This window comes from Capra hircus, chromosome 4 (genome assembly GCF_001704415.2).
Source record: "Capra hircus breed San Clemente chromosome 4, ASM170441v1, whole genome shotgun sequence".
In the NCBI taxonomy this organism is placed as follows: Eukaryota; Metazoa; Chordata; class Mammalia; order Artiodactyla; family Bovidae; genus Capra; species Capra hircus.
Genome location: NC_030811.1, coordinates 79232322 through 79245075, shown reverse-complemented (window position 1 = coordinate 79245075; position 12754 = coordinate 79232322). Strand labels below are relative to the sequence as shown.

The window sequence follows — 12754 nt, the reverse complement described above, 5'->3', positions numbered from 1 at the left end:
CAAACAAGAAAAAATATATTGTAGATTAGATAAGTATATTACCCGGATTAAAAAAAAATCTGGTACAAACCTTAAATAGGTTAAATAGGCATGGTAAACAGAACAATTCCAGGTAATTCAAGGTTAAGTCTTAAGGGACGTCTTTGAAAAATTATTAAAATAAGTACTATAACAAATTCAAAGCTTCATTGTTTTTATTTCAAGGTTATGACCACTTTTCAAGAGATGCTGCTTCTCTCGTAAAAGTAAATTCATTTTAATTCTGGAGTTTTGTTAGGAATCTATTTGAGTTAGCAATACAGGAAGTTTCAGAAAAGTTCTAAAATTTGTGGGAAATAATCATAAACTTCAGTGATAAATGGCATATTCATTTGAATCAACTCAAATTATGTTTCATAATTTATATTAACAGCTATGTTTTATTTTTAAGAAAGACAAAAGGAAAGTTTGCAGGAAATTGCTGCATTTATTCTATGAACGGGTAATAAAATGGAGAGAAAATTACCTCTAAATCATTTGTAAAGTTTTCTATTTACTCAAAATTCACTCTCTACAGAATTCTTAACCTAGCACAGGTATTTAGCTGGTCTATTCCCAGTGGGGAGTCTGTTAACAGAAATCCAAGTCCCAGAACAAAGCTGAGGTGGGATTGGAAACTAGTAATTACGACTGATTTTATACTTCTTCAGCTATGTACACACCCTTTGCTAAGAAGAGTCAACAAAAAGATTTAATATTTGTGACCATAAATGGATCAAACTGCAAGGAGGCAGGGAGCGAGGGCTGACTCCATGGAGTCTCTGAAGTATTTATAATAACAGCTTATATCAATACTTATTAAGATGTGTGTGCCATGAACAACTGCTCTACGTACTGTAGATACATTACTTTACTTTGTCTCCCAGCCCTATAGGATAGCAATGCTTATCGTCTGGAATTTATAGAAAACTGAGGCTTACAGAACTGGATAACCTGCCCAAGGTCTTAAAGAAAACATTTTACTGCCCAAGTTCTGGGTCAACCACCTTTCCCAAGTGGAGAGTCTTCCTACAGACCAACAACAACAAACCCTTGGAGGAATAAAAGTCCTTATACATGGAAAAAGTAAGAAAGTAAACTACAGATGGCAAAGTCTCTTCTAGATTGTAGGTTCAGGTACAATACCACGCTTACAGCTGACAGAATCCAACAGTCCCTCAGAACTACATGAAGGCAATGGGCAGATCTGTGACCACTTGATTTCTGAGATGCATGCCGCATCCACTCTCATCTCACAAGATCAACAAAGCAGTCCCCTCCCCCGGTGTCTCTTATACCACTTTTCTTTCCCTAAGGAGACTGTAAATTCTCCCAAGGAGTTAGCAAACCTAAGGAAAAATACCAAAAATATGAACCACATTTACAAATGCCACCAATAACAATTCTCACCAGACGAAGGCCAGCGAGACATAAAGAACTGATGAGCTTCTGAGCAGCCCTGCTGGCTCCTGCAAGCCAAAGTTACCCACCGGGGCATCATCCTGTAGGCCAGATACGGTTGTGAGAGTATATTTAATGTCTTGTTGCATTACTGTATGCATTTTAAGAAAGCATTCAAAACAAAGCATTCAAATAGTATGTGAAGTAGCAGTGTAACAATCTTGTTAAAAACAATGTGTTCACAACAAGGACCTACTGTGTAGCACAGGGAACTCTGCTCATTGTCATGTGGCAGCCTGGATGTGAGGGGACTTTGGGGGAGAATGGATACATGTATATGTATGGCTGAGTCCCTATGTTGCCCACCTAAAACTATCACAACACTGTAAATTGGTTATACTTCAGTATAAAACAGTTTAAAAAATGTATTCAGAATATACAAATAAACAATCACATTTTACTCCACCACTTACCAAGAGTCAAAATATTTTTCTGATCATGTAACAAGAATTTGGTCCTCTATGTTATTTTTTAGAACTCTGTTAGAAATAACATAGTAGGTTCTATCTAGTTACTCTTAACTAGCAAGGTATTAAACATAAATAGGGATACAATGGGCCAAAATTCACTAATTTACCCAAAGCACAAGGATAATATATTGACTTTTTCCCTTTTAAAGACTATTACTCAAAATGAATCATTTAACTAGTTACTCATTTAATTAATGCTTATGAAAAGACAGTATGTGTCTCCTCAGTAGGTGCTAAGTCGTACAGGGTTCGCGCTCCGATGAAACCAATCTGCGTGTAGAGATGCGAGAAACACAAAAGTAAATGGACAAGATGATTTCAAAATGGTGAAACTTGCATGTACCCCAATGTTCATCGCAGCACTGTTTATAATAGCCAGGACATGGAAACAACCTAGATGTCCATCAGCAGATGAATGGATAAGAAAGCTGTGGTACATATACACAATGGAGTATTACTCAGCTGTTAAAAAGAATTCATTTGAATCAGTTCTGATGAGATGGATGAAACTGGAGCCAATTATACAGAGTGAAGTAAGCCAGAAAGAAAAACACCAATACAGTATACTAACACATATATATGGAATTTAGGAAGATGGCAATGACGACCCTGTATGCAAGACAGGAAAAAGGACACAGATGTGTATAACGGACTTTTGGACTCAGAGGGAGAGGGAGAGGGTGGGATGATTTGGGAGAATGGCATTCTAACATGTATACTATCATGTAAGAATTGAATCGCCAGTCTATGTCTGACGCAGGATACAGCATGCTTGGGGCTGGTGCATGGGGATGACCCAGAGAGATGTTGTGGGGAGGGAGGTGGGAGGGGGGTTCATGTTTGGGAACGCATGTAAGAATTAAAGATTTTAAAATTTAAAAAATAAAAAAAATAAAAAATAAATAAATAAAAAACAAACAAAAAAAACAAATTAAAAAAAAAAACAAAAAACAAAAAAAAACACACAAAATGGTGTAACTTGGAAGGGAGAGGAAAGAAGACTAATTTAGACTGAACGGTCCAGAAAAGCTTCACTGAAGAGGAGGCAAACAAAGGAAAAGTCATTCATTCACACTATGTCTCCAGTGAAATACTGCAAGTTCAATATGAAGCACCAGAAACTGGTGGTTTCGCTGTTAGTCTAACAGTTCAGTAAATTACAAGGGACCAAAGGATATAAAATTACTAACATTATGCATCCCTAAAGTTAAACATGAGATATCAGTGAGGGTATCTGGAAGTAGAGTGTTGTTACAACAAATACTAAAAATGCGGAAATGGCTTTAGAATGAAGCAATGGGTAGAAGCTGAAAGAATTTTCAGGAGCAGGGGAAAAAAAAGCCAAGATTTGCCTGGACATGCTTTTTAAAATATAGATATTAATGGCTCCCCTGGTGAGACTCAGAAGAAAGTGAGGAAGATGGTAGAGAAAACTGAATACCATCACGAACAGACTGTCAATAAACAGGCGAACATAACATGTGCTGCTGCTAAGGATGTGGATGGAAAGGAGGAACGTATTATTAGAAACTAGAGGAAAGGGAACCCTTGTTATGTCATGGCAAAGCATCAGTGAATTATGTCCTGCAGTTGTGTGGAAAGCAGAGCTTCTGAACTATAAACTTGCATATTTAGACAAGGAGGTTGGCAAGCAAACTGCTGAAGGTGCAACCTGTTTTTCTCTTACTGGTTATTGGAAAATGGGAGAGGAAAAAAGTACAAAATGAAAGAATGCTGTCAGATCACCATCATACAGACAAGAAACAGGCTGATAAAACGGTGCTGCCTTTCCTTGAAAAGAAAAGATGAAAATTGAAGGGCGGAGTCCAGAGGCCAGAAAGTGAAGCAGAGTCACCAAGAGTGTTCGTAGGCTTGAAACCCAAAGTAGTTTGCAAAGTGTATGAGACTGAATACACAGGTCTTTTTCTTTCCACTTTAACCCTTTTTGAATGAGAATGACTGGTATCCTGATACTTTTGAACTGTGGTGTTGGAGAAGACTCTTGAGAGTCCCTTGGACTGCAGAGGATCAAACCAGTCAATCCTAAAGCAGGTCAGTCCTGAATATTCACTGAAAGGACTGATGTTGAAGCTGAAGCTCCAATACTTTGGCCACCTGATGCGAAGAACTGACTCACTGGAAAAGACCCTGATGCTGGGAAAGACTGAGGGCAGGAGGAGAAGGGGACGACAGAGGATGAGATAGTTTGATGGCATCACCTACTCGATGCACATGAGTTTGAGCAAGCTCTGGGAGTTGGTGACGGAAAGGGAAGCCTACCGTGCTGTAGTTGATGGGGCTGCAGAGAGTCAGACACGACTGAGTGACTGAACTGAACTGATGCCTATTTCACAAGCTGTGCATTCTTACTATATTCTTGGAGCAGATAACGTGTTTTCTAGTTTCACAGGTTCACAGATAAAAAGAAATTTGGTTCCAGTATGAATTATATGAAGATTCTCCCCCTTACCAGAAGTAGATTCTGAGATCTGGATGAGATTTCGGGTGTTGAGTTGATGCCGTAAGGGGCTGAGACTTTAAGGAGATCAAACCAGTCAATCCTAAAGGAAATCAAACCTGAATATTCACTGGAAGGACTGATGCTGAAGCTGAAGCTCCAACACTTTGGTCACCTGATGTGAAGAGCCGACTCATTGGAAAAGACCTTCCTTTATGCTGGGAAAGATTGAGGGCAAGAGAAGAGTGTGACAGAGGATAAGATGGTTGGATGGCATCACCACCTCAGTGGACATGAATTTGAGCAAACTCGAGGAGACAGTGGAGGACTCCAAAGTCTGGCGTGTTGCAGCTCATGAGGGTGCAGAGTCAAACAAAACTTGGTGACTGAATAGCAACAACTGTTTTTGCACGTGGAACAGACATGAATCTTTGGGAGCCAGAGGGCAGATTATAGCAGACAGAATAACAGTCCCCAAAGATGCCCACGCCTCCAGCCCCTGGAATCTATTAGCATGCTATCCTACAAAACAAGAAACTTTGCAGATGTGATTCAAGATTCAGCTTGAGATAAGCCTGTTATCCTGGATTATCTGGGTGGGCCCAAAGTGATCACAAAGGTCCTTATAGGTGAAGGAGGGAGACAAGAGAGTGATGCTACATGAGAAAGTCTCCACTCGCCACTGCTGGCTTTGAAGATGAAGACGAGGCTAGGAGCCAATGAAAGCAGGTAGTCTCTAGACAGAGGTTGGATTCTCTTCCACAACCTCCAGAAGAAAAGTAGCCCTAACAACATCTTGATCTGAGTTTGGCATAAGGCTCTGACCTACAGAAAGTAAAGGTAATAAACTGTGCATTGTTTCAAGCCACTGAGTTTATGGTAATGAACGTTCCTTTTAAAATTGTTTCGTCCCATTTCTGTTAAGATTTTTAGCCCCGCTTCTGTTACAGGTTTTAATTAGTATTTAACAAATTATAACAGAATACAGCCTAAGCATTACAAAACCAGGTGCCGCTGACTTTAGTTTATTCAACTCAGATGCCATCTGGGGTCCAGCGTCACACTCTGGGATGCCAGACATTGGGTCACTACAAGCCAGAACATGTGACCAAAAAATACAACTTAGAAATATGACAAATACATCAGGTCCTCCGATGTAAATCTGTGGTATACTGAATTTTCCAAGGTAGAAAGAAGTGCATAACAAAATACAAATCAAGACTGTGGTTGGACACTCAATTGTTGTCTTAAAAATCCTAGCACTCTTTTCAAGGTTTAAATAATATCTTCCACCACATCCTATAATATGGGTATCATATTTGAATGCAGCGTTCCAAAGAATAGCAATGAGAGATAAGAAAGCCTTCCTCAGTGATCAATGCAAAGAAACAGAGGAAAACAACAGAATGGGAAAGACTACAGATATCTCTTGAAGAAAATTAGAGATACCAAGGGAACTTTTCATGCAAAGATGGCACAATAAAGGACAGAAATGGTATGGACCTAACAAAAGCAGAAGATATTAAGAAGAGGTGGCAAAAATACATAGAAGGACTATACAAAAAAGATCTTCATGACCCAGATAACCACGATGGTGTAATCACTCACCTAGAGCCAGACATCCTAGAATGCAAAGACAATACGAACAAAGCTAGCGGAGGTGATGGAATTCCAGTTGAGCTATTTAAAATTCTGAAAGATGATGTTTTGAAAAGGCTGCACTCAATATGCCAGCAAATTTGGCAAACTCAGCAGTGGCCACAGGACTAGAAAAGGTCAGTTTTCATTCCAATGCCAAAGAAAGGCAATGCCAAATAATGTTCAAACTACTGCACAACTGTACTCATCTCACATGTTAGCAAACTAATCCTCACAATTCTAGCTGGGCTTCAACAGTATGTGAACTGTGAATGTCCAGATGTTCAAGCTGGATTTAGAAAAGGTAGAGGAATAAGAAATTGCCAACATCTGTTGGATCATCAAAAAAGCAAGAGAGTTCCAGAAAAACATCTACTTCTGCTTTATTGACTATGCTAAAGCCTTTGACGGTGTGGATCACAACAAACTGTGAAAAATTCTTCTAACAATGGGAATACCAGACCTGCCTCCTGAGAAATGTGTATGTAGGTCAAGAAGCAACAGTTAGAACTGGACATGGAACAACAGACTGGTTCCAAATAGGGAGAGGAGGGTGTCAAGGCTGTATACTCTCACCCTACTTATTCAACTTACGTGCAGACTACACCATGCAAAATGTCAGGTTGGATGAAACACAAGCTGGAATCAAGATTGCCGGGAGAAATATCAATAACCTCAGATATGCAGATGACACCACCCTTATGACAGACAAAAAGCAAACAGGAACTAAACAGCCTCATGATGAAAAGTGAAAGAGGAGAATGAAATAGTTGGTTTAAAACTCAACATTCAGAAAATTAAGATCATGGCATCTGGTCCCATCACTTCATGGCAAATAGATGGGGAGACAATGGAAACAGTGACAGACTTCATTTTGGGGGGGCTCCAAAATCACTGCAGATGGTGACTGCAGCCATGAAATTAAAAGACGCTTGCACCTTGGAAGCAAAGCTATGACCAACCTAGACAGCATATTAAAAAGCAGAGACATTACTTTGCCAACAAAGGTCTGTCTAGTCAAAGTTATGGTTTTTCCAGTAGTTATGTACGGATGTGAGACTTGGACTATAAAGAAAGCTGAGCACCAAAGAATTGATCCTTCTGAACTGTAGTGTTGAAGAAGACCCTTGAGAGTCCCTTGGACTGCATGGAGATCCAAGCAGTCAATCCTCAGGCAAATCAGTCCTGAATATTCACTGGAAGGACTGACGCTGAAGCTCCAAAACTTTGGCCACCTGATGCAAAGAACTGACTCATCTGAAAAGACCCTGATGCTGAGAAAGATTGAGGGCAGGAGAAGAAAGGGATGACAGAGGATGAGATGGTTGGATCGTATTGTGGACTTGATGGACATGAGTTTGAGGAGGCTCCGGGAGTTGGTGATCGACAGGGAGGCCTGGCGTGCTGCAGTCCATGGGGTTGCAGCGTCAGACAGGACTGAGTGATTGAACTGAACTGACTTACTATCATTGACAAATTAATTTCATGTTCTTTATAACTAACAGTGTAAAAATAAAGAGTAAAAAAATGAGATCTAGGCTTAATACAAAAAAATAATTTTAAGGAATAATACTACAGTATAATAACATAAAAGACCCTCCTCAGATATCCATTGTCATTTTCTTGAATTTACCTAATGTGTCAAGTAAACATAATGACTGTGCAATCAACTTGCTTTTAGATACCATGCACTTATTGGTTGTCATTTACTTTTACTGTTTCCTTTCTGTTTACATTCCCATCAATACTGAAAATGGCAAAGTATAAGGTTTATATTGCAGGTGAATTCTAGTCCTACAGAAGATATTAACATAATTAAGAACTAAATATGGACTTGACAAAATAAAAGGTTTGTCAGGACAACTTACAAAGATTCTGTTCCTGAAGTTTCACAATAGTTTGGGAAGCGGATAGGGCATAAGGCGAAATCACTCTGGAAGCCAGAGTGCAAATATGCTTCACCATATGCCAAGCATTCCTGTTTGGAGAAGAATGGTGCCCTGAGGAAAAGAGCACGAGGACAGAGGGAAGCTAGGTCTACAAGAAAGCTTTTCTTCTACAGGAAAGGAGAAGTCAAGAATGGTTTTCTGGAGTTAGCATGATATCTACTGCAGGCTAGAGGTGAATGAAAAGCAAAGGCAGGAAAGCCTACTGCAACTGGGCTGCCAGAGGCAGAGTAGAACCTGAACTACAAAAAATGAGAACGAAAAAGGGAAGATACAGAAACATCAGCACTTTCAAAACATAAATCCCCACCACCTGTGGCTTCTATTACAGTAACTGCTAATACAAAGCAGGTGAGGAAGAGAGACACAACCTCTGTTGAAATACCAGATCCACTCACTCACTCAAGGAACTTTCTGACATCTAAGATCCTGAGCCAACTCTAAGCAAATAGCTAAAGCAATGCAAAATCAAAAGTTCTGCAATGCCATAATTTCTCAACTAGGGGAGTCACGGGAAAAGCTTAAAGAAAGCAAAGCGATGAACGGTATAGTTTCTCAAATAGCTCGTCAGTGGCAGGAATGGAAAAATATTCACCAAGTAGAAGAGATCCAGTTCCTCACATCATTTTAAGAAGCTAAAGAAGAAGATAAAAGGTGTGGATTTGTATTTGTTTGTTTGTGGAGATGACTCTGGTGGAGGGAAGGATAATGGGTGGAGTGAGAGAGAATAACAGCTCAAAGTTTCAGAATCAAATAATTTAAAAACAATTTGTAAAAATTTTATTGGCATATTTTCTACCCTCATATATCATTGAAAATTATCATAAAATATGTAATAAGTATCCATATGTACAATATAGTCTCACTGAAACAGGTTTAATGATGACGGTAAGTTGTAACATCCTCAAAGATATAACAATAAGATTTTCCCTTGAGAAAGTCACATATAATGTAAAGAAAACTTTCATTATTAAAATAAGTTTCTTTCTTTAGGATTATCACTCTAATACTAAAGCCTGAAAGCTAAATCTAAAAGGTCGAACCACTTAAACCCTGACCTAATTTTCTTTAGGTCAATTAGACTAGGTCCTCTGTTTTGTAAGGCCTAATTCACTGCTCCTAATAAGGATAGTGAAATACCTCTGAGTTTAAAATATATATATTTGTTCCCAATAACACAGACATCCAGTACCAAAAACTTTTTACTCCTGTGTGTCTTATACCTGAATCTCTCAACCATAATGTCTAAAATATAATTCTTGCCTTAATAAAAAATGAAATATAATGGACTATTTACTACACCATCTTAAAGGTACCTTAGGTACCTTAGGTGCTTTACGCCTTAAATTAAAAAAAATCATTTGATGAGGAAAAAAAAAGATAAACAGAAAACGAGATGTAAATGGAATTGACATTGGTTATAGGTTACCTAGACACCATTTTATATTTCTACATGATTCAGTTGCTGCGTTTTACATGGAATGATTTAATTGAGCTCTTTACACACTAAGAACTAAAAAAAAAAAAAAAAATCCCCAAAAGAACCAAAGGTCAACACTTCACTGCTAAAGTCAAACTAGGAAAAAGAAATATTTTTTCAAACATTCCAAGAATAAGCCAACATTCTGTTTAAAGGAACTAGAATGTTGGAACTCTGGGCAAAAGGGTAGAGGGTAGGATGGGAGTAAGACAGACGAGGAGGTCCTCTGTTTTGTAAGGCCTAATTCACTGGGCCAATAATATGATGCTGTGATGGGACTTCTACAGAGAAAAGGTGTGGGTACAGCACAAGACTAAAGCTAGAAAAGAGAGCTGAAAAAAATTAGCTACCTAAAGATTTTAAGTCATTTTGAAAGCCTTCTAATGTTATTGGTATGGAGAAACAAAACTCCTTAATTTCTTCTGAAAATCGTAGCTCTGCTACACCTCCCTCAGAGTTCTCACTACAGTTCATGGTAGAGATCCAAACTCAGCTTCTACCCTACATATTCAGTATATATTTTTCACTCTAGAAGAGCTACTCTCAGCTGAGATTAAACTTGCCCCTAGGGCATGTTTGAGACATTAGTTGGAGGCCAAAGATTCTGCTAAGCTTCCTATAAGGCACAACACAGCTTTCACAACAAAGAGATATTCCATCCAAAATGCCAGTAGTGCTAAGTTTGAGAAATACTGATCTCTTCTGAATATAAGCAAACACTAACTCCTTGGACCCTTATCCTTGTCTATTTCTAATAGACGTCTATGTAAAGCATATTACCATACCAGAGGACTCATTTTTCAAGGCTTTAAACAAACATGGTGGATAGCTGGCTCAAAATGAGCGTCACACAATACACTGAAATAATACATCAGAGCAGGAGTGCACAAACTGCTGAAGAGAACTTTTCAATCCTTTCTCCATTTTTGTCTCAAGCACATTCCATTTGAAAGAGGAGCACCTATATGTTCCCATACCAAGGTATGTCCCTTCTGTGTTCAAGATACTAAAAATATATTGCCTTCCTCAAAAGACTATTTCTTATTAATGTAAAAACTTAGGTAAACAGTATGAACTGAGAAAGATTTACTTTGGGTAGGGGGAGGTGTGGAAAAACCACCAGGTCTCTAAAATGCAAAGTTATTTCACAGTTTACTTGTAGAATGACTCAGATCATTATTACTTTTAGTCATGCCAAGTTTGCAGCTTCTAAGCCTACTAGTAATGGAGAAAAAAAACCACCATTTTTCCTGCACTCATTAAACCAATGAAACAGAAGCTTACTGAAAATAGGCTTGTGCAATAGTATTTATTTTATTATAACTGTTACAAAAACAAAAGCAGTCGCTGCAGTGCAAATAAAGATTCTGAGAAATCTTTCACCTACTTTGCTACCTATAGGTAGGGTGTGTGGTGTGTTTGCGGGGGTGGGGGGGCGGGGCAAACAAAAGAAAATCCTAACTCACAGATCAAAAATCTTAAACTGTGAATATTTTCCAAATGTATCCCTCAATCAAAATCCTGGATTACTCTTTTCACGTTCCCTTCCTTCAAACAGCTGGAAAAGACCTCCGCAGAGCGTTTTACCACCAGAACAATACTAAGAACAAATAAAAGCCTTGCGTCGACCTGGCAAATCTCGTTCACCAGAAGCCCTGGCAGCAGAGGAGAATCCTGTTGTCCCGTGTGACCCATTCACACCTTTCACATCGGTTTTACTGAAGCCAGTTACCCAACTTTGGTGGTTCTCATATCCCCACAGTTATTTTAAAAAATCCAGCATAGCCTACTTCCCCTACGCAAGGTAAATGTAATCAGTGCTCCTTTAACACTTACTGAGTCGCCATAGGAAGTTCACCAGAAAGACACAATTCAACCCTAAGGAGGCCCCACAAAAGGTGTACTGATTTCACAAAACGTGGCACTCTTGACATCCTCGAGGAAACCACAACCGCGATACGATGCCTTGTACGCAGGGTTTTAGCGCGGGGGGTGCTTTTCTTTCCTTTTCGCCAATGCCCTTTCATTTTCATAAAGCTGAGCTAACTTAAAAGAAGGGGGCTTCCTTGCGAACCGCTCCTGGGCTCCTGGTGAAATTTCACACCAGGCACGCGAGTGAAGTCTTGCCGCGCCACCGGCGAGTTCTCCGCGGCCAAGGGAGCAAAGAGAAGGGGACCGAGGAGAGGGGCCCCCGCCTCAGCTCTGCGCTGCACAAGCTCGCGCTCCGAAACCATCCTCGGACGCTACACGATGCGCCCTCCGCCGCTTTGGCACGTCCCCTCCGGGTTTCCCAACGCCAAAGAGCCCAGCACAGCCGCGCCGGCTCTGCCGCCCGAACCCCGGGTTCCAGGCCCACCAGGCGCCCAACCCGGCCCGGCCGCCCTTACCGAGCAGCAGCAGCTTGACCTCGCGCGCCGCCTTCTCGCCATCCTCGCGGAGGTTCCGGTCGATCATCTTACTCCGCTCCACCGCCGCCTTGTCCTCGGCGCTCAGCGTACAGCCCATTGTGCCAGGAGCGAAAGCTGGCTGCCGCTCCCTCCAAGTCCGGCGCGCTGCCTCGAAACACAGGTGAATTCTTTCTTTCTGGATGCAGGCGTTCGAATTCCTCCTGACGCCGGCCACGCCACCCCTACCTCCTTCCGAAACTGAGCGAGGGCAGCGCTCTCTGCCGAAGGGCGAGCAGCACCGCGCAGCTCTTTTCTACAGTCAGGCTCTACTCCTCGCCTCCCTAGGCGCCCCCTAAGACCAGGTTCCTAGGCTCTGGGAGCAGCTGCCAGCGGCCTCCTACTGGTGGCCGCGCTGCAGCCTCTAAGAAGCCCAGCTCGCCGAGGCGTCCGCGCGCCGCCGCGTCCCCGCCCCTGCCGCCCCGCCCGCCGCCCCGCGACCACTCCCAGAGCGCGCGCCCGCGCACGAGCCCTCGGACCTCGCCCCCTCGGATGGGCGCGCGCACCCGCGCTGCCGCGAACCCCGGCGCCGCACAGCCCGCGAGGGCCGGCCACCCGCGCGCGCCCGTGGGAAGCGCCCCTGGGAAGCGGCCAAGGAGCCCCAAACCTCTCGGGGAATTCCTCTACCTGGCTTCCTCCTCGAGAGTGTGATAATTTCTTCCCATTTACTCACACCCAGGGATGTGTGCGGACCTGCCCCTTGGGGTGCGGGTGGGAGAGCTGCCAAAGTTGGAAACCGAAAAAAAACCAGTCCTGGGCGTTTGAGCATGCCCAGCTCGGGCGGGCGCGCGAGGGTTTTCAAAATGCAAACCCGTGTCAGCGGGCCTTCATGGCGGTGG

The 12754-nt window shown here is 41.8% G+C and overlaps 1 protein-coding gene across 1 annotated transcript in view; it reads right to left on the bottom strand.

The window, feature by feature from the left end:
- Nucleotides 1-12316, bottom strand: part of GNAI1 (G protein subunit alpha i1) — a 104687-nt gene extending 92371 nt beyond the window's left edge. The window contains exon 1 of the mRNA XM_005679090.3: nt 11859-12316. Within this exon, the coding sequence (XP_005679147.2) occupies nt 11859-11976 (118 nt within the window). The 5' untranslated portion in view covers nt 11977-12316. The remainder of the gene's footprint in view (nt 1-11858) is intronic.